Source organism: Hemibagrus wyckioides, linkage group LG01 (assembly GCF_019097595.1).
Source record: "Hemibagrus wyckioides isolate EC202008001 linkage group LG01, SWU_Hwy_1.0, whole genome shotgun sequence".
NCBI lineage: Eukaryota > Metazoa > Chordata > Actinopteri > Siluriformes > Bagridae > Hemibagrus > Hemibagrus wyckioides.
Genome location: NC_080710.1, coordinates 17300285 through 17327384, shown reverse-complemented (window position 1 = coordinate 17327384; position 27100 = coordinate 17300285). Strand labels below are relative to the sequence as shown.

The window sequence follows — 27100 nt, the reverse complement described above, 5'->3', positions numbered from 1 at the left end:
GTATTTTTAGTTAGGCTTTTCTTCAAACTTTGTCTAATTTTTTTTTTTTCCCTTTACCCATGATTTTACCCATGCGTTACCCATGTACACAAAATAGCATTTCACTCAAGAGCACTGTTTATAAGGGTACATGACATCTATATATGCCCTTTATGACAAATGGACTAAGCATACCTAAACTTCTATTTATAAGTATATAAATAAGTATATAATGAAACTATAAAATGGTTGCTGTGACAGTCTAAAATAACAGATAAATGTTTCAATATCATTTATATATATATATATGTATGCTTGTCAGTTATCATGTAAGACATATGCAGGTGTCATATAGCCTTAGGAATACTGCCTTTTTTACCTATGTATTATATTGCATGCTATATTAAAAGCTGTTGTTTGTCTGATTGATTTTTGTATGTTTTGTCCCCAGTGTGCGGTGGCCATTTGACCAATCCATATGGTGACATCAAATCACCTGGCTACCCAGGCAACTACCCACCAAAACGTGATTGCTATTGGACAATAGATGTGGGTCCAGGACTGATAATTACCTTTGCTTTTGGAACACTCAGTCTTGAGCATCATCCTGACTGCAGCTATGATTATCTTGAAGTTAGTTAACAGTTGACCATTCAATGCCTAGCTTCAGCGCTTCAAATATTTTGTTTTTAAAGTGTAGATTTTATTAAGGCCCACATGCTGATTTACTGTGCTTTAGATCAGAGATGGACTGCTCCCTGAGGACCCACTTCTAAACCGATATTGTAGCAGTGGTTCTCCTCCACCACTACAGACCACTGGCCCTATTGCCTGGATCCATTTCCACTCTGACCATGTTATCACTGACCGCGGCTTCCATATAACATACACCACCTCCCAAAGTTAGTATACGATTATGGGATTGTAAAAAGAATATGACATCTCCTTTACCTATTCTATAATATGATATCTAATATCCACATGGAATGTGCTCTCTTAATTATCTGACAGCTCTTTTCTTGGCATTTAAATGTTTAATTAGTGTTGAATTATGTCTAAGCAAATATGGGTAAAGCTGTAAATCTGGCATTTTATATCCATATCATGGCCTCATAAAGTAGTTATAACATTTTATAGGACTATTAAATGATAAAGATTTCAAAGTTCATGAAAACTGTTTGCAAGAATGTTTTATGCATATATTAATTTATTCATTCATTACCTTTGTAGGTTTTTGTATAAACTTAACATCTTACTCTATGTCTCAGTATCTATATTATTAGAATTACCTATGACTTAATAATATCTGAAAGTTAATTTTTTAACTATTTACTATACAAATTGTCTTTATCTCTTGTAGCTGACCCAGGATGTGGAGGCACATTCACAGAAAGTCAAGGCATTCTCATCTCCCCCAACTGGCCTAATAACTATGCACATGACAAACAGTGTATTTATGTGATCCGGCTGCCTCGAAGTGAGCAGGTCGCCTTCAACTTTACACATATAGACCTGGAACATCACACGGGCTGTGAATTTGATTATGTGGAGGTATTATATGGTTCTGTTTGTGTTCATGTCAGAGAGTGGAGAAAGTGAAAAAGACAGTAGCATCAGAATTGAAATAATAATTACCGGTTCTTTAACAGAAGTATATATTTCTTATCTCAGGTGCGTGATGGCTCACAGGAAACAGCCCCACTTTTTGGAAAGTACTGTGGTTCAACACTGCCTGCCCCCATCTTGTCATCTGCTAATGTCCTTTGGATTCGCTTCAAATCTGACAGCTCTGTGAGCCACGCTGGCTTTAGGGCTGTATATGAAATCCGTAAGTTTTGTTATTATTCCACTGACAATGAAGGCATGCATTGCTAGTTTTGATGCATTAAAGACCACTGTATAGGGAATATGCCTTTTAATGATGACTAATTTGGAAGCTTTTATTAACTCTTTTTTTTTACCAGAAGCTAAAAAAATGCATTTTTCCCCTGTTTTGGTGGTGTCCATGTCCAGCATTGAGTTTCTTTGTTATGTGGTCACAGACCACAGAGGTAGTTAATGGTTTTTCTGAAAGTAGACACTCAAGGTTTTAAGAATTTCTAGTGTTTCATAAGTATTTCTGTTTTTACCTTGCCTATTAGGGGCAATATATTCATAGAACCCCCCCCCCCCCCCCCCCCCAAATGTTAAGCAAATGTTTAAACTAAAAGCCAAGCATGTCCTGACTAATTTTGTATCAGACTTACAGCGATAAAATAATTAATTTGTTTATACTGATTGAAAAAGTTTATTGGTGTCTGTAACAAAATGTAACATAAAATTTTGCTTATGCCTAATGAGCACAGTGTAAATATTGTGTTATGATTTGACAAGGAAGTTTGTTGTCTCTTTCAGACTGTGGAGGAACTCTCTCAGGCTCAGGCCAGATTCGCACACCGCTTCACCCTGACACCTACCCTCACAACAAGTTGTGTGAGTGGGTCATCAGTCAGCCCACAGGCTACGTTGTGACACTCAACTTCCTCACCTTTGATGTTGAGGGCGTTGAAGGTTGCTTATATGACTATGTGGAGGTGCATTACTTTTTCTATATATAGTTTAACAGAGTCTCTTTCTCACTGATTTAATGCATTGCATAGTAGATGTGGATTTCATAGCCATATAAATATTATCACCCGGTCTCCTTCCTTAGGTAAGAGATGGTGCCACGTCCAGCTCTCCTTTGATTGGACGATATTGTGGAAACCAGGCTCCCAGTATGTTGCAATCCACACAGAAACACATGTATATAGCCTTCGGTACTGATGCTTCAGTCAGCAACCATGGCTTTACTGCAGCGTATGCATCTGTTATGGAAGGTAATGTGTCACAGTGACATTAGACTATATCACTTGTATCCTGTTATAAAATAGTTGATGTTCTGTTTAACTCTATGTGATAACATATTGATGTGATTCCATAAACAGGCTGTGGAGACACTCTAACAGCTCCTACAGGTAGCTTTACTAGTCCAGGTCATCCTAACAACTACCCTCATGGTGCCAACTGCTCCTGGCACATTGCTGTAGCACCTGGAAACATCATCCGGCTGTCTTTCACTTCCTTCAACTTGGAGTACCATACTAACTGTGATTTTGACTATGTGGAGGTATATGACAATGGCACAGCTCAGACTGGGCACCTTCTGGGCAGGTAAGAGCATTAGCTGATCAAAATCAATTTTATAACCAGTTTTACACATTAAGCAGCCATTTACACCCTTCTTCCTCAGGTACTGTGGACGGTCAGTTCCTCCATCACTGACCAGCACTGACAACCTCATGACCGTCCTGTTTGTCACAGACTCCAGCACGGCAACTGAAGGATTCGCCGCCAGTTATGTCTCAATCAATGCCAGCACAGGTTGGATATGAAAATGGCTACATGGTTAAAACATACTAAATACTAAATGTTGGAATAGCACTATAGACAATAAACCACAAAGTTTTTCCTTTGCATCTTTGCCTTGACAAACAAGTAAATTAAGGACATCAGAGACTGACTGTCATTGTTCTGTCTCTAGACTGCAGTGAAGTGTTCACAACTCCAACTGGAGTGCTCACCTCACCCAACTACCCCAACAACTACCCCAACAGCCGTGAGTGCATCTTCAGAATTATAGTTGCAGTCAGCAATCAGATCATGTTGAACTTCACAGATTTTGCCCTGGAAGCTGGCAGCAGCTGCATACATGACTATTTGGAAATCAGGTAAGAAACCTTTTTAGCATGTTCTGTAATTATTGTCTCTTTCTGTCTTAATAATATATTTTCTGATATAGACTTTTCTTTTGTGCAGAGATGGAGGCTATGAAACATCAACTCTAATTGGTCGATACTGCTCAACCCAGGCTCCACCTTTAGTGCTATCACATAGTAACAGACTGTGGATTAAATTCCACTCAGACTCGTCAATCACTTTTAAAGGCTTCTCTGCACACTGGGATGGAACACAGACAGGTATTTGCTACTTAATTTAATTTTAATTTATAAGTGACTAAAAGTATATATTAGCCAATATGTCAAGTTACTTGAATTCTATAGCTTTAATCCAAATCGTTACAAATGAAATTGCAAGTAGGCCTATAAACAATGTGGACCCACAGTGGAAAAGCTCTATAATGCCAATACACAGCCAGAATATTGTAGTGTTCACACACACACACACAGACACACACACATAATACTGTAACAATAGCTGGTACAGATGTGCTGGGAGTAGGAAGAGACCAAACATGTGGTGTGTTTGGGGAAAACTCCATTATATTTGTTGCATATATGGATGTATGCTTCATCATATCATATTTTTGCAATGTATTGCCATTCCTACCCCTCCTATTCATACACTAGGTTGTGGAGGAACTCTGACAACCAGTGTTGGGAGTTTCACATCCCCTAACTACCCCCTGCCCTACCACCCCAATGCTGAATGTTACTGGCACATTAAAGTCAATGCAGGAAGTAGGGTTCAGCTCAGCTTTGGAGACTTTCATCTGGAATCCAGCAGTGGCTGCTATTTTGATTACCTGGCGGTAAGAACAGGCACTCATTTCACTTTAACTTTTAAAGACAATTCTATGTGTTTTGCTAACCTAACTTGTGGTGTGTGTGTGTGTGTTCTCAGGTATATGATGGAAACAGCACAAATGCTCTTGAGCTGGCCAAACTATGTGGGGACCAGCTTCCTGCCCCTATTAACTCCACCAAAGAGCATTTGTATGTTAAACTACGCACAGACAGCGTTATTAATGCAGGGGGATTTGTAGCCTCCTACATTTCTAGTAAGTGAACAAACATGCTTCATGAAAGAACTTTGTCAAGTTTTTTTTATTAGATTTCATTTCATGAATTAGTGTGGCTGTAGTGAGTTCCTCTGCATTTCTGGCCCATTGTTCATGGTAATACAGAAATGACAAGGTTGGTTTCTAAATGCAGCTGTGGTTAGTTGGCAGGACGGTGCACTCCGCTCCACACTGAAGAATGTCCAAGAAGCATTATTTGAGGGATCACTTGCAATAAAATCTACCTTTATTTGTTTCTCTACAGTAGCATTAACCAACTTGACTCTTAATCAGGTCTCATTTACTGCTAGATTACATGTCTAGATGCACTGTCTAGACAAAGAAAGCCAGATCTATTTAGTCTTGCACACAGAATAAATCACTAATAGTATGTGGAAAACAAAAATTGTAATATTATTTTGTAATATACGCTACATACAATACATAAATATGGGCAAAAGTTTGTGGACCCCTGATCATAACACCCATATGTGGGCCTTCCTCACACTGTTTTAACAAAATTGTAAGCACACAGTTGTATAGGACATTTTTGTATGCTGTAGCATTATATTTTCCCTCCAATGGAACTGGAAGAGCTCTAAACCTGTTCCAGCATGTCACTGCTCTTGTGCACAAAGTGAGATCTATGAAGTCATGATTTTTCAAGGTTGTAGTGGCTTAAGTGATCTGTACATAGCCCTGACCCTGACACTGAACCCCTTTGAGATGTCCCAGGCCTCCTTTCCTGACATCAGTACCATATAGTGTTTATTAATATACTGTAAATGTCCCAGTGTGGAATAGCATTTTTATGGCAAATAAACATATAATTATATATCAGATGGTGTCACTGTTGTTAATGTGATGTGGTCCTGTCCTCCACAGACTGTCAGGGTATTGTAATCAGCAACCAAACAAATGGTGCGATTGAGAGTCAGAACTTTCCCAACAACTATCCGCTTGAGGGTAGCTGCAGTTGGACCATCCAGGTGACCATGGGCAACACTATCAACTATACCTTCACTGCCTTTGACCTTGAAGGTTTCATTCCCAGTTGCATCTATGACTACGTGGAGGTAAGTTAGAGTGGGAGGTAAATATCAGTACATCTGTATAACATTTAGAATTGGTGTTACTTATTATACTGTACTTCCTGTATATTTGCAAAAGTAAGCCTAGAGTGAGTATAACATTGGACCATATTAAATATGCATGCATGGTCTTGGTCTAATTAAATTAGAACCCGAGTAATGTAACAGGGAGCTGCAGCAGTTGGGATCTTTTAAAGCAGACACTGAATTATACTTGCTCACTCACAGGCACCTTTTTTTTTAATCTCCCAGTTAGTGAGAGTGAGTTTACTTTGGTCCATCATCACCATAGTGATCCAAACAGCCATGACATCATGGGGCCCACAGGAGAAGTGGGGGATTTCCTATTGTTGGCTCAGTCAAAAGTTCATTTCTCAGGCAGTCGTCATCAGCAGTGAACTTTTAGTTTTTTTATAGTGATCATACCCCCAGAAGTATGCAATTTCTGCTCAGCAAAGAAAAACAGCACTGGAATGTAAAATGGGTCTATGCTGTTGCATTGTGTTCACATGCTCTGTACTCAGTGCTGATGTGCTCAGCCAAAATTGCAGATAAGAAACTAGCATTACTTTTGTTACCATGGTGTTAAATAAGAATGATGTGCTTTCACTTTACGTACCTGTATTATCCTTCAACATAGAAAAGAAATCATGACTTTTTTTATATATATATCTTTATATCTCTTTGTGTTTGCCTAGCTTTATGATGGTCCAAATGCACAAGCTCCTCTAATTGGAAGATTCTGTGGGAATGTTCCTCCTCCAGCAAACACTACCTCCGGGAGCAACCTGCACATTGTGTTCCACTCTGATTTCTATGATTCCCGATCTGGTTTCCGGATGCTCTGGTACCAGAATGGTAGGAATAAAAAGAAATTAAAAATACATATTGGAACTTGAACTTAGGCAAAAGAAATGTAGGTCAGAGGAAATCTTAGGTTATTGACTCTGCCGAACTCTGCTTCAGAAAGATCTTTAGGAAATCTCTGAGACTTTCAGTAAAATCAAACAGAAAACATTGTGATCACAGCAGGTTGTGAAAAGTGGCAACATTTGCCTGTACTGATTAGTGTTGACAATGACCAGGAAAATAGTTCAGTAAGTAAACCAGAATCAGATTCTGTACAACTATATGGCTGCAGGGTCTAATTATTTATGCATACGGTTTACACATACTATACACACTGCAGACTTCACTTCCATTTCCATATCCCAATCACCACCTCTCATATAGTTTCAAGTATAAGGTGTTCTACTTAAGCTTATAACTTATTACACTGTAACTATTAGATACAGTATAAGCCTCTGTGGACAGGGGCAGTCATCTTTTCCATAATAGGAGTGTGGAAAAACATGTAACATGCTCCTTAGAAGAGAGACAAGCCAGTTTACACTATAAGCCATACTGCTTTTGCAACCCAAGCATGGATTCACTGGCATTGCTGCTGAGTCCTGTCCATCACTGAGGAATATTGTTCATCCATGACTGTTTGGCCAACCTTTCAGTAAAATATTAATAATGATAATAATAATCATAATTAAGAGCTTTAAGTCATGAAGACTAGACGGCTGTAATTTGTCTGGTGGTTTACTTACTTGTGTCTGTGTGTTTTAGCAGTGGTGGTCATACCAGAGTGTGAAAGTATGTGTGGTGTAGGACTAATGCCCAGAGATAATGAGTCACTGGGCTCATGGGTGTGGCTGCATTTATTTTTACTGGAACAGCAAAATGTGGCCAGCACAACTTTTAGCTCTTTGTATAAAGCACTGAAGCAAATTTAGCATTCTCATAACTGTGGAAGTAGTGAGAAAAATCAAGTATAGCAGTATTATTGTGTACAGATGAGCTGTCCTGGAATGATATAATAAGTTAAAAAGCATAAGTTATAAAGCAAGAGTCAACATTTCTACCATGTTTATGAGGAAAAAATTGAAGATTGAAGGCAGAACTAATACAGTGGCCTAGTTCTGCATCAGGATAAAAGGAATAAAGAAGAAGGGAATGGAGGAAAGTGGGAGATAGTAGTATTTAATTTACTTTTTTATAGACTAGAACATATTAGAGAACATTATTATGTCTATAATAAAAAAAATCCATCCAATCTTAATTTCCCATGTGGTGTGTGTGTGTAACAGAGATTGATGCTATTGATTAAAGTTTTTTTTATATATATAATTGTTACACAGATTATAGTGCAGCACTTCTGTTACTGTCACCTCAGTGCTAAGCATATCAATCTAGTGAGAATATATTGCTGGCAATGATGAGAGAGAATTTGGCAGCCATTCCAGAGGATGCTTATTTCCTTCTGTAAAGAACTCACACATCCACAGTGTTTCTAATATGCTTTCTCATTTTTCCAAAATAATATAGAAATTAAACTTTATCATCTGACCAGGATTTCCTCTGCACTGACTTTCCTACACTTAGTCACAGCTTCTTTTGTCATTTCAGTTCATTTCTCCACAGAAGGAATTATATTTTCATTTAAAGTATTGATCATTAATATCAATGCTATTCACTGTAATATTCTGTGCAATATTCAGTCCTTTGTTTTAACATGGCCAAGGTTTTTTTTTTTTTGAGTTAAAGGATATTACGTGACCTTGAACGTAGCAGATTTTAACACTGTTAAAGGATATGAAGTCATGGTAAACACAATGCTGGCATAGCAACCACGCTTTTCATTAGAGCTTTTTACAAAAAGTTCATTTGCATCTTATTCAGACTTGTTATTGCCCCCTGCAGGTTGTGGTGGAGATCTCACTGGGCCAGCTGGCTCATTCAACAGCCCTGGCTATCCTAACAAATATCCAGAGAACCGGGAGTGTGTGTGGTACATCCAGACCAGCCCTAGCAGCAGTATCACCATCACTATTCATGAATTTGATGTAGAGTACCATCCTGACTGTAACTATGACATGCTAGAGGTAAAGTATCGCTCTATTCATCCCTGTCTTACTGGTATTGTATGCCCTTCATCATAAGCACCCCATTGCTATGCCTCCAGAATAGAATAGAATGACTAGTGTCCATTGTGAGCAGCATGTCCACTCAGTTTAAGGTCAATTTGTAAGGCCAAAATTATATCATCACCTACTTAGCAATAAAACACTGTCCATTCTCCTCAGATTGCATCTATAAATGTGTACTGATACGACAGTACCAACACAAAACAATTACAATTTATCAAACATTACAAAATATACTTTGTAATGCATAATAGCAGTGCTGTATTATCTCTGAATTTGGCCTGGATATGAATTTGTTACAGAATGCAACACTTTTGTAGCATTGCATAGCAGTGATCAGAACACAGTGTGTGTGTTTGCACCCTCTTGGCACACAGCAGACCCAGTGGGCACTGTTAGGGGTGTGTGTGAGTATGTCAGACCTTTGGAATGCTGACCTCCACAGTAGCAGTGAATGGAGTTAGCAGGGTGGAAGCAAAGTGAAAATCAAGGATTAGAGCACAGGCTTTATGGGTAACTCGCTGTCCAAGCACACACTCATATATGCACAAACACACACCAGCTTGCTTATTTTAATTTCTGGCAAGTCTGCTACCTTTTTTCCAAATACTGACCTTATAGCATTTTGTTCATGAGCAAACATTTTAATATAAGATGCATGAATACACAGAAACTCTTCTTCCCATCCAGGGTCTGCATGCAGGTTTGGCAACTTGGTGACTAAGGTCCAAAAATGACATCATTATTTATACAGAAAAAAGTTATTCATATTTACAGTAGTTACTAAAAATTTGGTTTCATTTCAATAATAAATTTTAAAATATATATTTGTAAGAATTTCTTTTTTTAAATAAAAGTTTATAATACAGCTCCCAATCAAGCGCATTCTATTATTTTGCAGATTCTTTTGTAAATCATGTACTGACAGTTCTCTGTGGGGTCAAATGAAGTTAATTGCAGCCATGTAATCATAATGTGTGCTCAGAAAGTAGTATAATTCATGCTTTAATTTTGATTCAACCTTTTGGTTAATTTGGTTTGGGAAGAAAATATGCCCATCATACCTAGTATTCATATTTTGTTCCTTAATGAATAATGTTTAATATACATATTTAATATTGGCCTCAAATGGCATTTCATAGTGTTTTAAATGTACTTACTCTACATCCCAAAACAAAATTTGTGTGCAATTTCTGTATTAAAGTCTATGTTTGTGTAACTCGGCTCTAAAAGTGGCCCACAGGGTTTACAGTGTCTTAGCACTGAATTAAACGATATTGTAAGAGTTTATAATCAGGGGTATGTGCTTACCTGGGTGTTTTTCATGGCAGGTTTATGGTGGTCCTGACTTGAGTGCTCCTAGACTAGCACAGCTCTGCACCACTCGACCCCCCAACAACCCCCTACATGTGTCCAGTACAGGCAATGCTGTCACTGTGCGTTTCAAAAGTGATGAATATGTCAGCGGCAGGGGCTTCAATGCTAGCTGGCAGGAGACTCAAGGAGGTAAGCAGTGACTTTTATTACCCTACTCCCTATATGCTGATTCCAACTGAGGCCCTTTTGAGTTTTTTTGTCTCCTTCCTATCTTCATTATTACAATTTTCCTCATATGTTCAGGCTGTGGTGGAGCTGTGACAGCTCCTAGGGGAGAGATCCACTCTCCTCAGTTTCCCAACAACTACCCCAACAATGCAGACTGCTCCTGGGTCATCACTGTGGACACGGGCCACCGGATTCTCTTCAACTTTACTGACATGGACATTGAGGGTCACAGTACATGTGATTGGGATTATGTGGCTGTGAGTTAACTATGTTTCATGCCTTCATATAGCCTTCATATTTACTTGTACACAGGCTGTAGACCATTTATAGACCTTTTTAATGGTCATGTTTAACAATTTTTATCCTATTTTGAACATTTTGACTGTTCCCTAAATACAGGGCATTATTCACAGCTATTTAAAATGAGACACTGTTATTCCTCTTTACACTTTAGATACATGATGGGCCAGGAGAGAATTCTCCTCTGCTTGCAAAAGTATGTGGCTTTTCCAGACCTGATCCCATCATCTCCACGCAGAATATCATCTATGTTCGCTTTAGGTCAGACATCAGCAACAACCACAAGGGCTTCAGAGCTGAGTTCTCAGAGGGTAAGTCACAACACACATCCTCAGTTATACAGCATATTACTTTAGGTTGCTTTGCAGCCATTTGAGATTGTATCACTTGCCTAAAAACAGTTACAGGTTACTAACCCTAACCTGGTGGTACATTATTTCTTTTCTTTACAGCATGTGGGTCCACCATCATGGCTGATAATGTGGGAGGTGATATTGCTACTCCAAACTATCCTTACCAATATCCCAACAATCAGCAGTGCAGCTGGATCATTGTGGCACAAGAGCCATGTGCGTGAGAAACGACTTAAAAATAAGTTCTTTTTTTTAGAATTCATGGCTTTTACACATGTTGAATATTTCCATTTATTCTTTTATTTCATCCATATCTAGTCAACCATGTAACACTGTCCTTCACTGACTTTGAGCTGGAGATGGTGAACACAAACTGCACCCATGATGCTGTAGAGATCTTAGACGGTGACAATTCTGAGGCCCCAGTAATTGGTAATAAAGCACACAACTATGTGTCCTAAACATTAATCCTTTTGCTCAAAAATAACAGTGAATTATAATTTGATGTAGGATAGTATAGCAAACTCGTTTGTATGTGTTTTTTAGGACGCTATTGTGGAACTGACATGCCCCATCCAGTCACCTCATTCAGCAGTGCACTAGTGGTAAACTTTGTCTCTGATTCATCTGTGAGCAAGAAAGGCTTCAGGGCAACATACATGGCCTCAACCTCCGGTCAGTACACAATAAGTCAACGGTTTAGGATAAAAATTCTTGCCTTCATGCATTGCAGTTTGTAAACAGGCATCATGTTTGTAAAGGCATCATGTCACTAACTTCTTCTGTCTTACTTCAGCCTGTGGTGGTAACCTGCACATGGAGTCTGGGGCCTTTAACAGTCCAAACTATCCAGACGCCTACCCTCCCAACATTGAGTGTGTATGGACCATTGTTAGTTCCCCTGGTAACCGTCTCCAGCTCTCTTTCATGTAAGCATATTCATGCTATTACATGCATCTTACTCATAATTAAACCACGGCAAATGTGAATGTGTGTGGTGATGTACTTTTCTGTGTATATTTTGTTCTCCATCTATGAAATCTAGTCTGTTTGAGCTACAGCAGAGTCAAGGCTGCAATAATGACTACCTGGAAATTCGTGAAGGCAACTCTACTGGCACTCTCGTTGGCCGTTTCTGTGGAAACACTCTTCCTTCTAATTACACCTCACTCATCGGTCACGTGCTATGGATAAAGTTTGTCTCAGACTCCTCTGTCAGTGGAGCTGGCTTCAGGGCTACATTCACTCACTGTAATTTTACTCTATTATAATATTCTATAATATAGATCATTTTGGACATTGCAAAAGTAACAATTACAATAATAAATAGACCTCATAATATCTTGCCTCATTATATGGTTATCCTTTTTTTTTTTCAGTGTATGGAAATGATATCACGGGCAGCTCTGGCCAGATTGCTTCACCTTTGTATCCACGTACTTACCCCAACAATGCCGACTACCGCTGGACCATCACTGTCAGCGGAGACTCCTACATTGAGATCCAGTTTCTAGATATTGATATAGAGGACATATATAACTGCATCTTTGACCAACTCAAGGTTTGCTTTGCTATTGAAATTTTGGAATTGTTTAGCTTTTGTAGCTAAATGGTTTTGTGACTCTAACTGCAGATCTTTTAAAGGGGTCATGAAAGACTGAAGAGGGTTTTTCCTCAGGAGGATATAAAATGATAAATGAGAATCAAATCAATCATGTTTTGTTCACCGGTACTAGTTCCCAAAATCCATATTCCCTCCCTTTATTCATATCTCTTATCTTCTTATCAGATATTTGATGGACCTAATGTCCACGCATATCCCATGGGAGTTTTTTGTGGTCTGATTCGGCCTCAGCCTTTGAGAAGCTCCGGTAGCACCATGACTCTGGAGTTCAAATCAGACTTTGTGATTGGTGGAAGAGGCTTTCTTGTGGAGTGGACAGCTGTTCAAAGCTCTGGACCTTTGCCCACTATACCACCAGGTGAGATAAGAACAAAAAACAGAGAAAATATATCTATCATGTATATTTATATAAGTCATGCAGGTTTGAGAGGAATATGTTTAACATAAAAATGTTATGTTAAACTTGTTTTTAGGTGCTTGTGGAGGAGCGCTTATGCCTGAAGACACACCCCGGTTCCTCTTCTCTCCTGGCTGGCCTAATCAGTATGAGCCTAACCTGGAATGCACATGGGTAATCCGGTCACCAGACTCCACTGTGGAACTCAATATACTGTTTATGGACATTGAGGATGAAGCCATGTGTTTATATGACAGTTTAGTCATCAGGGATGGTGAGGCTCTTATTCAATGACTAATTGATCCGTTTTTATTTGTAATGGAATTTAAATGAGATAAACAGGCTAACTTTGTGTTTTGTAAACCAGGTGAGACAAACCTGTCACCAGAGCTGGTGAAGCTTTGTGGTCGTGAGCTGCCTGGTTCTCTTCATTCCACTGGGGACTCCATGTTCCTGCGTTTCACATCTGATGATATCATTCATGGCCGTGGCTTCAATGCTTCCTATTCTAAAGGCAAGCTCCAAAACCATGATAAAGCACACTTCTTTAATGGCAGTGTCTAAACTGATACATGCTTTGCCAGTTGATTTGTTGTCATAACATTTATGGTGTGTGTTTTTTAGGATGTGGAGGCCTGCTTCATGCAGACAGAGGAGTTATCAGCTCCCCTCACTATCCTCAGAACTACAAGCCTAACCTGGACTGTAGCTGGCATGTGATGGTGACTCCTGGCTATAGAGTGTCTGTTAACTTCCTGAGTCCATTCCAGGTGCAAGGCTTTGGCACGGCATGCAGCACTGGAGACTATCTGGAGGTGAGGTCTTATTTGGATAAATACGTCCATGTACCCTCAGAATGGAATAACCAATGGTCATTTGCATGGTTAACAGCTCTTACTTTCTAAAAAGGCTCTACTTAGCACTTCTACTTTTCTGAAAGTCAGACACTCCATTCTAAATCTCTATATAGATAACTTAAGGATTCTTTCAGACTGTCAAGCCCAGTACCCTTGCTGATGCTTGCTAGCACATTTTGTGTACTAGTCCAAAGGACTATGCTTACATGCGTCTTTTTTATGTTGTCTATGATTTAATGTTTTCCAGTTAAAGAATGGTCCAGATGGTAATGCACCTTCCTTAGGTGGTCGTTTATGTGGATCCAACCCCCCTGCTCTTACACAGACCACTGACAACCATCTTCATGTGCACTTCGTCTCAGACAACACAAATGAGGGCATTGGCTTTAAACTGTTATTTGAAGCCCATAGTACAGGTACTGTAAAGCCTAATTAGTTACTTAATTATCTGGTTATTGTAGGGAGTGTAATGTCATGATTTACTTCCTTCTTTTGTAACCATGCATATAGTTATTAAATGAGATAATAGATTGATAATGACTCTGTTTGTTCAGCTTGTGGAGGAACTATTGTGTTAAATGATGGGGATCCACCAGGTTACATTACATCACCCAGTTATCCATCAAACTACCCTCAGAACATTGACTGTGTCTGGATTATCATGGTTCCTAATGGAGAGTCTGTGCAATTGGATTTTGAGGATTTCTACATTGAGCCAAACACTGGGTATAGGACACCTTTCTCATTGATTGTTATTTATAGCTGTTATCAGTTATGATACTTGTGGTACATGCTAGGCTCCTAATCTTTTCACTTTCTTTTCTCTTAGTTGTTTCTATGACTATTTAGATTTGCGTGATGGTGTCAGTTCAAATGCTGACCTTATTGCCAAGCTTTGTGGCAGTACAAAACCATCTACCCAACATTCCACGGCCTCTGCTATGTATCTTCGCTTTCGCACAGATCACAGTGTCACACATAAGGGATTTAAAGCCAAGTTCTCTATAGGTAACTAGATGTTAGCATATATTGGTATTTTAGCATATAAGATTTTTTTCTTTGTGAGTCCGTTTATCAGCTGAATGTTTGTATTTTACTTCCACCAATCAGCTACATGTGGTGGCACATACACTGGCCAGAGTGGCACCATTAAAAGTCCAGGATACCCAGATTCAAATTACCCAGACAATTCCAACTGTGAGTGGTACTTTGAAGGCCCCACTGGACACTATTTGACCCTCAGCTTCACAGCATTCAACCTACAGAGCTCTGCAGACTGTACTAGTGATTATGTAGAAGTACGCGAGTACAATGCTTCTGGTGAGATGGACAGCACAAGTTATATCATACAAAGATTACACACCATATGTACTAAAGTAAAATATTAATCAGAGATATTCTTTTCCAGGCCACCTGCTAGGGAAGCATTGTGGAAGCAGTCTGCCTGGACCCATGGACACAGGAGACAGCTTTGCATATGTGAAATTTGTCAGTGATGGCAGCGGAAGTGCAACAGGATTCAGCCTTTCATTTGAGGCCAGTATAGAGGGTACGTGAGCTTTTATGAACCAGAACAAGCATCATGGAACAGAATAATATCATCACATTTAATGACGTTTGTCTCTTATAGAATGTGGAGGGGATCTGAATGCACCCTCTGGCACCATCTCATCACCAAACTACCCGAACTTGTACCCTCATAACCGGGTATGTCGCTGGAAGATCACTGTGCCTCAGGGTCGTAGAGTCACTCTTACTCTTAATGACCTACGGCTGGAGGACCACAACACCTGTATGTTTGACTATGTGGAGGTGAGAATATTTCATTTTCAGCTATTATAAAAATTAACTCTGCAAAAATTATTTTAAGGTCTTTTTATAAAACTTGTTATTTCTGTTTATATAAAAATGCCTGATGTTATAATTCTAGAAGCTTTATTCCTTTATTGATCTGGTTTGTCATTTTTTTTTTCTTAGGTTATCAATGGTGTGTTGTCCAATTCCCCTCGGTTGCAGCGATTCTGTGGCTCTGTACCTGCAGGCACACAGGTGAAGTCCTCTGGCAACACCATGACTGTTGTTTTTGTCACAGATTCCTCTGTGTCTAATGGTGGGTTTACTGCAGACTACTCGTCTGATGAGGCAGCAGGTAAGCAAACTCATAGATTGTGTATATTTTTTATTGATTATTCAATTGTGAACAGAAACAATTAATAGCAATGCTTTAGGAGTGGGGGATAAAAAGGCAGTGTATATTTTTGATTTACTTATGCATAGCTTCAAACTTTGATAAGCTACATATAGAAAACCTCATGTCATGTTTTTGTGGTTGGTTGTTTACTTTTATAGTGTGTGGAGGAATCCTCAGTACCCCAGGGAACTTTACCTCCCCTGGTTATGGTGTCGGTAATTACAGCAACAATCTGAACTGTGAGTGGCTGATCCAAAATCCTCAACATGTCAACTCATCCATTGTGGTGATCTTAGATGACCTACATCTTGAGCACCATCAGACCTGTACATGGGATTACCTTGAGTTCAGACTTGGTGAGTGACATTGTTATAATAAAATACTTGTTTATTTGACTTGTGTGTTTGTTTATAATATGTTTGTATATGTTTAGGTGATGTGAATGGTGAACTTCTGGCCCGATTTTGTGGTCAGAGCCTTCCCCCAGCCCCCATTGTAGTGTTCACACCTGAACTTTGGATTCATTTTCTGTCTGATGAAGCAGAGGTTGACTTGGGATTCAAGGCTACATATTATTTCTCGGGTAACAATCTGCAGATACTGACGGCTTTTTATCTTTGAAAGAATTGCTATAAAAGTATTTGTTTGAGGATTTGTTGCTGTATGTATGTTGAACTGACCTGTCTTATCATTCAGATTGTGGAGGCATGCAGAGTGGTGAAGGAGGGGTCATTTATAGCCCAGGTTATCCAAATAACTACCCAAGCCCTAGTCGATGTGCCTGGCTCTTAGAAGCTCCAGAAGGCCATACCATCACTGTAAATTTATAATGACACACTAAGCTTGATCCATAGATTCAATGTTTTACATTCCTTTTAATTCATACTAATTATATATTCTTTAATTGACCAGCTGACATTTACCTACTTCCAAGTGGAAGAACACAGTCAGTGTAACTGGGACTCAGTGACCATCTTCAATGGAGGTTCTCCAGGTGCTCCTGTCATTGGACAATACTGTGGTCATACATCACCTGGGACAATCCAATCAGGTACCAACAAGCTAGCAATGGTGTTCCTGGCTGACCACAGTGTATCCAAAGGAGGCTTTGTGGCTACTTGGTCAGTGGATTCCTCAGGTATGAAGCCACCAACAAAATATTCTCACACATGATTTCTGTCTGGTTGCAGTTTTTTTCATTTGCCATCTTTTTTCGTCAGGGTGTGGTGGGGTCATTCATGCTGACATAGGTAGCTTCAAGTCCCCCAATTACCCCCAGAACTTTCCATCTAATGCTGAATGTTCATGGACCATCATTGCTCATGATGGCAATCACTTGGAAATGGGTTTTGCAAGTGAGTTCCAGATACCTGACTCCAGCGGACATTGCCAGAGCAGTTACATCAAGGTGACCATTTAAGACATTTATGCATGTATTACACTTGCATAAATAAATGCTAGTAACCCACCATGACTGTTTGGTTTTCATTTATCCGTCTCCTTTCTGCTTTGTCTCTCAGGTGTGGGCTGGTAACAAACAGCAGAATGAGGCTCTGTTGGCAACAGGTTGTGGCTCCACAGCTCCTCCTCCCATCATTGCTCCTTTCAACATCATAACTGCCCGTTTCCAATCCAACGAAACACCTGGAAAAGGCTTCTCAGCCTCTTTCTTTACCCGTGTGTACCGTGGACCTTTATTTTAGAGCCTGTAATTTCCCCCTTTTGCATCTAATGTATTTATGCCTTACATATGTTGCTGGTTTTCTCTCTTTCAGGATGTGGAGCAAACTTCTCTGCCCCTGCAGGTCGTGTTGTATCCCCTAACTATCCAGATCACTATCCTAGTAGCTCCAACTGTGACTACCGTATAGATGCTGGAGACCAGACAGTCATTGTCATCACTTTTAAAACATTCCAGTTAGAAGGTAGGCCATCCATAAAATCATAAAATTTCAAAAGATCAATTTAGTCTGCAAAAAATATTTTTAATGAATCAATAACAATAATAATAATAATAATAATAATAATAATAATAATAATTGCTATAAATGCTTTTCTAAAGAATAATGATTATACTTGTTAAGTACATTAAAAAATATTTGAATTAATCTAAAAATTAAATGAAAGCATAAAAACAAACCAGTAAAATATTATTTATTTGTGGTTACTGTTTTAGCTCATTCAACATGTTCATTTGATGGAGTAAAGATCTACAAGCACTCTTCAGAGAGTCAAAATCTTCTCGCCACGCTGTGTGGTGACAGCATCCCAGGGCAATTCTCCACTTTCGGTCCCATGCTAATCAACTTCTACTCTGATTCCATCATCAATGACAATGGCTTCCTGGCTGAATATATGGCCTACCGTGAGTGTCATATAACAAAATATATTTTATACAGTAAAGCTATGTGTACAAGCATACACACTGTGGACACTTGTGAATGTAGGTACTGGTATGCCTGTAGCTTTGGCTGTGTCCCTGACTGTGGGTTCGGGTTGTTTACCAATGGCAGGAATGCCATAGCCTTCCATTGAGTACAAAAATGTGGAATGATTGGATTGAAAGGACTCAGCACTTCACAAACAAAAAGGGAGATTTGAGAGAGCACCCAAACACAGATACACACACACATCCACACACATAGTCCCACACAGACAGTCACTCACATGGTTTACTGAATGGTTGTGTCATTTATTTGAACAGTTTGAGTTCTGTACACTTTCTTTTATTCATACATTTTGTCTTTAGCTGTCCTGAAACACACATTCATTATAAGCTCATTGTCGGAGGAAAAAAGCTTAGGTCTAATAGCATAATATAAAATGGGGCATGATGTATGATACTAGGCTCAAATCCTGTGTAGTAGCCCCTACAAGCTGTAAGTGGTTGTAAAAGGTTGGCATTCCTTACCTTATAAAGTTTTCACATATGTACTTATAATTTAAATTGACATTGATGTTACTGTTTGTTCACAGCATGTGGAGGTGTTTTCAATGGAACTTCTGGAACAATTAGCAGTCCTGCTCTCTCCTTGACTACTCACTACCACCACAACATGAACTGCACATACCACATCTCCTTACAAGACAATCGCATTGTTGAACTCAAGTAAGCCTCTGTAGTATGCTGACATGAATTTGTTGATAGTGATTGATATATTAATATTAATCCTGACAGACTGGATCAGTCATATACAGCTGGTGGGAAAGGATTGTTATGACTATTGTATTGTACTGTATTACATCAGGAAACCCTATACTCTTTGAAACACTACAAAATGTCTATCCCTTTTTACATTGCCTGCTGATCCAGCTTTTCTTTGAAACCCAAAGGTCTGTAAAATGTCTTTTTACAGTCTGTCAAATTAGTTGAACACCTTGCATCCTCTGGTGTTCCATCCTCCATAGTGTGCAGTGAGACATATGTGCTGCAACTCTGCATCTGTTTCCCTTGCAGGTGTTAGACCTTTTGTTTAACCAACTGCATTAAGGCATTGTTTATCAAATCTCAGAGAGGAAGTGTTTCCTTTCCAGTTTCCTTTCCATATTGAAAATGTAAATTTTAGGTACCATACATAAATAATGTTTTGCAGCCAATGGGATCTTTCAGGGTAATTATGTAATGCTATTATTAATACAAACTGCATTGTGCTACTCTACTTCATAGATTCAACAGTTTCAACCTGGAAGCCTCTTCTAACTGTGGCTGGGACTATGTGGCTGTCTACGATGGACAAAACACCCTGGCCCCACTCCTTGGACAGTTTTGTGGCAGTGTTCTTCCCCCAACCCTGAGATCTTCGACCAATCAGATGTTTCTTGTGTTCAAAACAGATTCATCAGTTGCTGCTGAAGGTTGGAGGGCAAGCTACAGAGAAACTTTAGGTACAGTGTTTGCTTTTACATCCTGATCGCATACTGATCATAATCCGTGATATAAATGGTGTCCTCTTGGGGATGTGGTAGCTTAGTGGTTAAGGTGTTGGACTCCTGAGTGGAATGTTGTAGGTCTGAATCCCAGGTCCACCAAGCAGCCACTGCTGGTCCCTTGAGCAAGGCCCTTAACCCTCAGTTGTATAAAAATGTAAGTAAATAAAAATAAGGGCATCTGCTAAGTGCCAGAAATGTAAACTCAAACCTTCTACTATTAATTTAGAACGCTCTAAAATAGATGAGGCACACTAGAATATTTCCTGACTGACTCATCCAGAGGCATTAGAAAGTGCCTTGAGGATGAAGGGGCCAAACTGGGGTACTCACAAGCCAAACGTCTGCTGCATCAAAACAGCTTTTGTTGCTATGTGCCAATGTTTTAAGAATCACATTGGACAGAGCCTTAAGAGCTTGCCTGGATGGATCAATTTTACTTTGTCTTAGTGAACAATAGAAAACAAGCTGCCCTCTGTCCTTCAGGGCCAGACACGTTCATCATTACTCAGTGGTTACAATCAAGTGTATTCATGCCAGTCCAGTTGGTCTTTTCTTAATACATGAAAAAGAAGGTTCCACTAGCAGCTGTTTTCAAAGTGAAGAAACAGAAGGACAGTGATTTTATTATGTGTCTCTTTGAAATTTGTAGAATCAGGAAATGTTTCTTCTGTCGTCCATAAGAGATTCCCTTTCTGTTTGGTATTTTAATTCATTTATTTGAAGCCCATCCCATTCACAGCCATGCCATGAAATGTTAAAAACAACAAACCAGTTTAGACATTTCTTCAGCAGGATTAAATGTATTAAAGGTAGCTGATTTCAGCAGTATGATGAATGAGTGACGTTTAGGATGATATACATGTAAACCTTACACTGTGTGTAGGTGTGCTTCTTAATCCACTTTAAATAGTGCAAAATAGGTTGAATTCTCATAAGTGGTCAGTTACTGCCACCTGCTGTGCATTTGTACAATACTGGCAAACTAGGAAAACACACTTATTTAAGCTTGACTATTCTCTCTGCCTTGCTTACTCAGGACCCCAGCAGGGTTGCGGAGGCTACCTTACCTCCTCCTCAGGGATGTTTGGTTCGCCTGACATTGACATGAACGGAAAGTACGATTCATACATGAACTGTCTCTGGACCATTGCTGTTGACTCCAATAAAGCTGTCAACCTCTCCTTTACCACTTTTGACCTGGAGTTTAGCACTTCATATGGCTGTTCATATGATTATGTTAAGGTACAGACCAAAAAAAAGTTCTAATACATGTCATCTGTTAGATCTTTAAACTGACCTTTTATATATACTTTAATGAGACATGAATAAATGATTTTATATATCATCTGTGTACTTCTTTAAACATCTCTCTTTGTTCTACCTCCTTAGATTTATGATGGTGACAGTGTTAATTACCCACTGGTTGGAACATACTGTGGAAATGTAATTCCTGCTTCCTTCGTGTCAGCCAGTAATTTTTTGACGGTGCACTTTGTTACTGATGGCTCAGTGGCTTTCAGTGGCTTTAATGCCACTTACCGTGCAGTGGACAGTAAGATAGGCTCCTTTCTCATATGATTTTTCCAATAATAATTACTGAGTTACTATTAAAGCTACACGATACCTTTGATTTTATAGAACTTTGCATGGCTGAGACAACACAATTCAGTATAGAGAGACTCAAGGAATGAATCTGAAATATGGCATAATCACTTAGTCATTGAGCTGAAGATTTTTTTTTTTGCATCTTCACAGGACTATGTGGAGGAATATATAATGTCACAACCACAGCTCAGACCATCACTTCTCCATTCTACCCCAACGCATATCCTCCATTCACTGTCTGCCGCTGGGTTCTTGATGCTCCGCCGCAGGAGGCAGTGAAAATTATAGTCCAACAGTTCCATCTGCAGCCCAGTCAGAGCTGCTCCAGCAACTTCCTGGAGATGAAAGACTGGCCTCTGGTAGGTTAATATATTAAGTGAACATGTCCATCATAATTTGACTTCTCCACCTGTATTACAACAGTCATTTTTTGGTCTTCTTTAGGGAGAATATGGGCAGGCACATAAGTTCTGTGGTTCAGATTCTCACATCACTGACTTCTACAGCTATGACAGGACCATGCACCTCACCTTCCAATCTGACACATTTATCACTGGCAATGGCTTTAGTCTGACCTACCAGGTGGCAGGTGTGTCAGCATCGGTGGCTTTTCCACATTTACAGACCATACAACACTTGCGTTTTTTAATACCTAAATGAATGTCCTTGTGTTTATCTGTTTTTGGAATCAACAAGGATGCAGCCGAGTATTCGAGCAGTCTTATGGTTACCTCAAAAGCCCTGGCTGGCCTGCAGTGTATCCTCACAATATAGACTGCAACATTGTCCTTCGCTCACCTCAGAACAGCTCCATCTCACTGTTCTTTGACAGCTTTGATGTGGAATCTCACTCCTCCTGCAACTTTGACTATCTAGAGGTGAGAACAGGATGATGAATAATGGATCACATCACTAAGCCCTTGATTTGAATCAATTCTAGCTTGTGTAGCTAGATTGTTGTCTAGCTAATTTGTGTAACATGAGTCAACACAACCATTTCCCATCTGATTCCAGTCTGGACATTACATGATTCCCATTCACCTGATTACTAACTGTATTTAACCAGTACTCTCTGTCATTATCTTTGAGAGGTTTTGCAACTTTCCTATGTTTTATCTCTTTAGTTTTTTGCAGTTTCTTACTTCCAGCTAGAAGTACTGTTCTTTGTGTGCTAATGTTCCTGCACTGTTAGACTACTAGACTACTATCTATCCAATTTGTCTATCCAAATTAGATCTTTTAAGCAATTAACTATTGCTGCTGCATGACAGCCAGGTTATATATTGTTATGGTTCAGATCTTCAGTCATGTTCCCTGTTTGTGTTTTAGGTGAGGAATGGCAGCACAGCAACAGCTCCCCTGCTGGGCAAATACTGTGGCAGTGAACTGCCCAGTCCTATCTTCCCTAGGTCCAACGAACTCTTCCTGTACTTTCATACTGATTTCTCAGCTTCCCGAAATGGCTTTGAGATCACCTGGACTTCCTCCCCACAAGGTGAGCACATGCTGATAATTATTTAATAATGATAATACATGCTGTAGTTAGTCAGTTCATTTTATTTGTATACTGCTTTTAACCTTGACCACAAACTAATGTCTGACCACAGAAATTTGGTTGTAGATATTTTGAGGACTGATTCGTCGAAAATTAATTGTAAAGACATGATTACTGGTTCAGGGATATTGTTCCTGATGCAGACATGAATAAGGTCTGATTGCATGGTGACCTGTGAGAGCTACCAGTGGAGTGAAAACCTGAGAGACAACATAACCAAACAGCTAGAGAGTGCAATATTATTACAATAAGACCAAAAAAAAACCCCAGCAAGCTGTATCTAAAAAAACTTGCTGCTACTGTTTATGCTGTTTAGTGCAGAGTATGCAGATTGGAACACAGTCTTGAATTCGTATTGATTGTATATTGACTTGGTACTCGCAGCAGTGAGATTAATTTGTGTGGTACAGGAAAACCAACATTATAAAATGTTCTTTCACAAGAAGCTTGCAATAGCATTTTTCTTCTAGAGAGGCTGAAATCCTAAATCTTCTAACCAATGGATTTAACTTCTTGTATTTTCCTCCTCAGGTTGTGGAGGCAGGTTGTATGGAGACCATGGGTCCTTTACCAGTCCAAATTACCCTGGTACCTATCCAAATGGCACTCACTGTGAGTGGGGTATTAGGGCTCCCAGTGGAAGAGCTGTAAAAGTTACATTCTACCAGATTAGCATTGATGACCCTGGAGACTGCCAAAACAACTATCTAAAACTCTATGATGGTCCAGATGCCAGCTCACCACCTGTTGGACCGTACTGTGGAGCGGTATGAGCCAGTTTGTTTTGTATACAGTATTCTATCCATCACTATCTCCTACAGGCTTATAAACTTATGGTGTTGTATCATATCCTTAAAATTTTCTGTTTTTTTCCCCTGCTTCTTGTGTAGGAGACAAACATAGCTCCATTCCAGGCCAGCTCCAACCATGTCTTCATTGTGTTCCATGCCCAGTCTGTTGTGTTGCCTTCTGGATTCAGGCTCACATGGAGTAGCTGAAGAAAAGCTGAAAAACATATAAATACACTCACAAATATTCTTAAATACAAGTTTACAAATAGATTTTTAATAAGGTAGATGACAATTTAGTGCAATATTCACTGTTTAATGGAATTAATAATTGTTTAATCATTTTGTGATATTTGAATACCTTTTAAAATAAGAAATATATAGTGTTAAAAAAAATGTGTATACATATATTTTTTGGATAAAATAAATGTCATTTTTGCCAGACGTTTGCAGTGACTGTGTCTAGTTTAGTTCTCTTGACCTCTTAATATCAGCTGAAACTGTAGGTTTACTCAATGTAAAATCTGCAACAGACAAACATCACTAACCTCTCTTCAAATATGAATTGATGGGTGTTTGAATTGCTGTCTGGTGCATTTTTGATTGGTCAAACCACAACTGAGTATTGATTCAATGCATTCTAATGTAAGTGTATAAGTCTCTATACACTTAGCAATATTTTTAGAAGAAGAAGAACTGAGGGCAAGAAGCCTTTATTATCGCCCCACATACAATACAGCACAGTGGAATTCTTTTATTGACGTATCCTAGCTGAGGAAGTTGGGGTCAGAGAGAGAGAGAGAGCGAGTGTGCAAGAGCGAGCGTGCGAGAGCGAGCATGTGAGCGAGAGAGCGAGAAAGAGAGAGATTTAAATGCTACTTTCGAAAGAGCCTTAAAAACACTCATTCAGTAGTCTTTAATTGTGATAGATCTGGGGAACACTGGGGTATAAGATAGGAAGACACCCTGGATGTGACACCAGTCCTACCAATCTGGGAACTGGAAAGATACTTTAAAAACAGATAAAACAGTTTATAGAGTTACAGACTGGTTTTAGATTAGCCGCCCATTGCAATGTTTTAGGTTTGTGAAAAGCAAAGCTGTGAAACCTTAAAATCCCAGTAGACAATTATCACAAGCAGGTTAAGAATGTGTTAGCTCATTGGAACTTCTCAGCTGTATGTGTTTATTAGCTGATAAACAACATGACCTTTGGCAAACGGAAAACACGCTTTCCAGTACAAATGCATGAAGCAGCATCTGTAACAGTCTATAACTAATACCACATAATGTTTGTAAAACATGAGCACAGCTGATATATCCATGGTGTCCACGATATTCTAGGCATGCATGACATTCTGGGTATGTCCTGTGTACTAGACACTACAGCCTATGCAACCTCAGACAAATACTACACTGGCAACAATTCATGTCATTGTGATGGGATCATTTATTTATTCATTTATTATTTTTACTCCTTACAGTGTAGGCTATGACTATGAATATTATTTCTCTTTCTCTTGTTAAAGAAAAGTTCTCTCAAGCTGTAGGATTCTGTGGCCACTTTACCCTCGTCCCACTAAATATAATCAGGCCTAAAAATAGAGGACACTGTTTTTCAGTGCCTGTTGTAATGATCAACTCGACAAGCAAAACACAGGGACACTGGATCAGTGGAAGGCAGCTTAGATCTGGTGATCACACACATAGGTGTCTAGAGAGGAGAGGACAAGTGTATTGGGTTCCTTTCCCTTATGCCTCAAAGAAACGCAAGAGGCTCAGCTCACCGTGACTCACATTTCTGCCAATCAGACACAGGCCAAAGAATGTGTCTTCCATGCAAGGTAAGCCTTAAGTTACAGACGGTGGTGGTAAACAATGCCGGCTAACAGACACCTGCTTAGGGCTGGCCTTAGAAGGAATACAATCCTGTGGGATTTAATCATCAGGGTTTCACGCATGGAAAACAATTATGGAAATAAAAGACCAATATGTATAAATGTTTATAGCATAGAAATTTTTCTTATTTTTTTTTTTTATGGTTTTATTGATCGAATTGGTAATCAATTTATATTTTCTATTCTTTTTGTTTAATCTGGTGTTTAGAAAATGTTGTAGCTTTGTGAAATTTCCAGGGTCTACTATGTTGTCTAATAATATCAAAAGCAAAATGTAGATATTATACTCACAGGATACATAACCAACTATTTAATGTTCCTTCTGCTAAACGTTCTTCCTGTGTGCATCTTATACTCTTTGATACTTACGTATTAATGCTGTCTTCATGTGATATCAGAATTGATCTCCCTTCTGAAATTGTAATTATGACTGATGAGTGATTTGTTCACATGCTTTGTTTGGATAGAACACGAAAAATGGATGGCAGCAGGTTCATTTGAGGTAAAAGTGTACAGAATTCATAGAATGGTTGGCCAAATGCATAAATGAATATGGCATTAATAGGAAGTGCTAACAATTAGCTGAATTTAGAAACATGAGCAAAACCTGTCATTTAGTACAGAAACTGTACTCTCCTCCTCTATGTTAAGAGTTAAGAACTCCTCCCTTCTCACAAAAATTCGGATATTACATTTATCTCAGATTTCCCAGTCATAATTACAGTTTGAGGGATCATTTATGGGAAACTGCATAGTTGGAATCTAGTATTTATGATTATTCAGATATCACATGTATAGGTAGCATCAGTATAAGAAATCCTAATAAACAAACACAGAAATCTGTAGAAAAAAAAGGCCAGAAACCCCCATGGTGTCATATGGTGTCATGGTGTCATATGGTGTCATATGGTGTCATATGGTGTCATATGGTGTCATACTCACTGCAGTCCTAACCAGTCAGTAACCAGTGTAATTCACCTAACTCAATTCATCATGTTTTACAAGACCCCGTGAAACCTATCCAGTGACTGTATATATGAGTCATATAGAAATGATAAAGTATTAGAACCAGTACATAAATATAAACCTGTCATTTAAATTACAGCAGATATTATTATTAAGAATAATTTATCAACAACATTTTAGATATATAATTGAAATGCCATTAAATGATATGTACATGATATGTCATTAAA

At 39.0% G+C, this 27100-nt stretch overlaps 1 protein-coding gene across 1 annotated transcript in view; it reads left to right on the top strand.

The window, feature by feature from the left end:
* cubn (cubilin (intrinsic factor-cobalamin receptor)) overlaps positions 1 to 24424 on the top strand; it is a 29513-nt gene extending 5089 nt beyond the window's left edge. Inside the window, exons 14-66 of the mRNA XM_058400128.1 lie at positions 431 to 612; positions 719 to 881; positions 1340 to 1530; positions 1651 to 1807; positions 2374 to 2552; positions 2672 to 2837; positions 2946 to 3171; positions 3251 to 3381; positions 3542 to 3728; positions 3817 to 3977; positions 4368 to 4549; positions 4642 to 4798; positions 5684 to 5874; positions 6588 to 6747; positions 8638 to 8819; positions 10193 to 10367; positions 10482 to 10663; positions 10861 to 11017; positions 11159 to 11275; positions 11378 to 11491; positions 11606 to 11734; positions 11856 to 11988; positions 12105 to 12310; positions 12439 to 12620; positions 12849 to 13041; positions 13157 to 13354; positions 13448 to 13594; positions 13705 to 13895; positions 14185 to 14353; positions 14492 to 14663; positions 14767 to 14945; positions 15048 to 15257; positions 15346 to 15486; positions 15568 to 15749; positions 15915 to 16086; positions 16287 to 16484; positions 16562 to 16711; positions 16825 to 16946; positions 17041 to 17266; positions 17349 to 17536; positions 17649 to 17805; positions 17904 to 18053; positions 18305 to 18493; positions 19105 to 19237; positions 19796 to 20013; positions 21095 to 21300; positions 21448 to 21610; positions 21814 to 22022; positions 22108 to 22252; positions 22360 to 22541; positions 22993 to 23158; positions 23750 to 23985; positions 24109 to 24424. Of these exons, the coding sequence (XP_058256111.1) occupies positions 431 to 612; positions 719 to 881; positions 1340 to 1530; positions 1651 to 1807; positions 2374 to 2552; positions 2672 to 2837; positions 2946 to 3171; positions 3251 to 3381; positions 3542 to 3728; positions 3817 to 3977; positions 4368 to 4549; positions 4642 to 4798; positions 5684 to 5874; positions 6588 to 6747; positions 8638 to 8819; positions 10193 to 10367; positions 10482 to 10663; positions 10861 to 11017; positions 11159 to 11275; positions 11378 to 11491; positions 11606 to 11734; positions 11856 to 11988; positions 12105 to 12310; positions 12439 to 12620; positions 12849 to 13041; positions 13157 to 13354; positions 13448 to 13594; positions 13705 to 13895; positions 14185 to 14353; positions 14492 to 14663; positions 14767 to 14945; positions 15048 to 15257; positions 15346 to 15486; positions 15568 to 15749; positions 15915 to 16086; positions 16287 to 16484; positions 16562 to 16711; positions 16825 to 16946; positions 17041 to 17266; positions 17349 to 17536; positions 17649 to 17805; positions 17904 to 18053; positions 18305 to 18493; positions 19105 to 19237; positions 19796 to 20013; positions 21095 to 21300; positions 21448 to 21610; positions 21814 to 22022; positions 22108 to 22252; positions 22360 to 22541; positions 22993 to 23158; positions 23750 to 23985; positions 24109 to 24216 (9110 nt within the window). The 3' untranslated portion in view covers positions 24217 to 24424. The remainder of the gene's footprint in view (positions 1 to 430; positions 613 to 718; positions 882 to 1339; positions 1531 to 1650; positions 1808 to 2373; positions 2553 to 2671; positions 2838 to 2945; positions 3172 to 3250; positions 3382 to 3541; positions 3729 to 3816; positions 3978 to 4367; positions 4550 to 4641; positions 4799 to 5683; positions 5875 to 6587; positions 6748 to 8637; positions 8820 to 10192; positions 10368 to 10481; positions 10664 to 10860; positions 11018 to 11158; positions 11276 to 11377; positions 11492 to 11605; positions 11735 to 11855; positions 11989 to 12104; positions 12311 to 12438; positions 12621 to 12848; positions 13042 to 13156; positions 13355 to 13447; positions 13595 to 13704; positions 13896 to 14184; positions 14354 to 14491; positions 14664 to 14766; positions 14946 to 15047; positions 15258 to 15345; positions 15487 to 15567; positions 15750 to 15914; positions 16087 to 16286; positions 16485 to 16561; positions 16712 to 16824; positions 16947 to 17040; positions 17267 to 17348; positions 17537 to 17648; positions 17806 to 17903; positions 18054 to 18304; positions 18494 to 19104; positions 19238 to 19795; positions 20014 to 21094; positions 21301 to 21447; positions 21611 to 21813; positions 22023 to 22107; positions 22253 to 22359; positions 22542 to 22992; positions 23159 to 23749; positions 23986 to 24108) is intronic.
* Positions 24425 to 27100: the final 2676 nt, after the last annotated feature.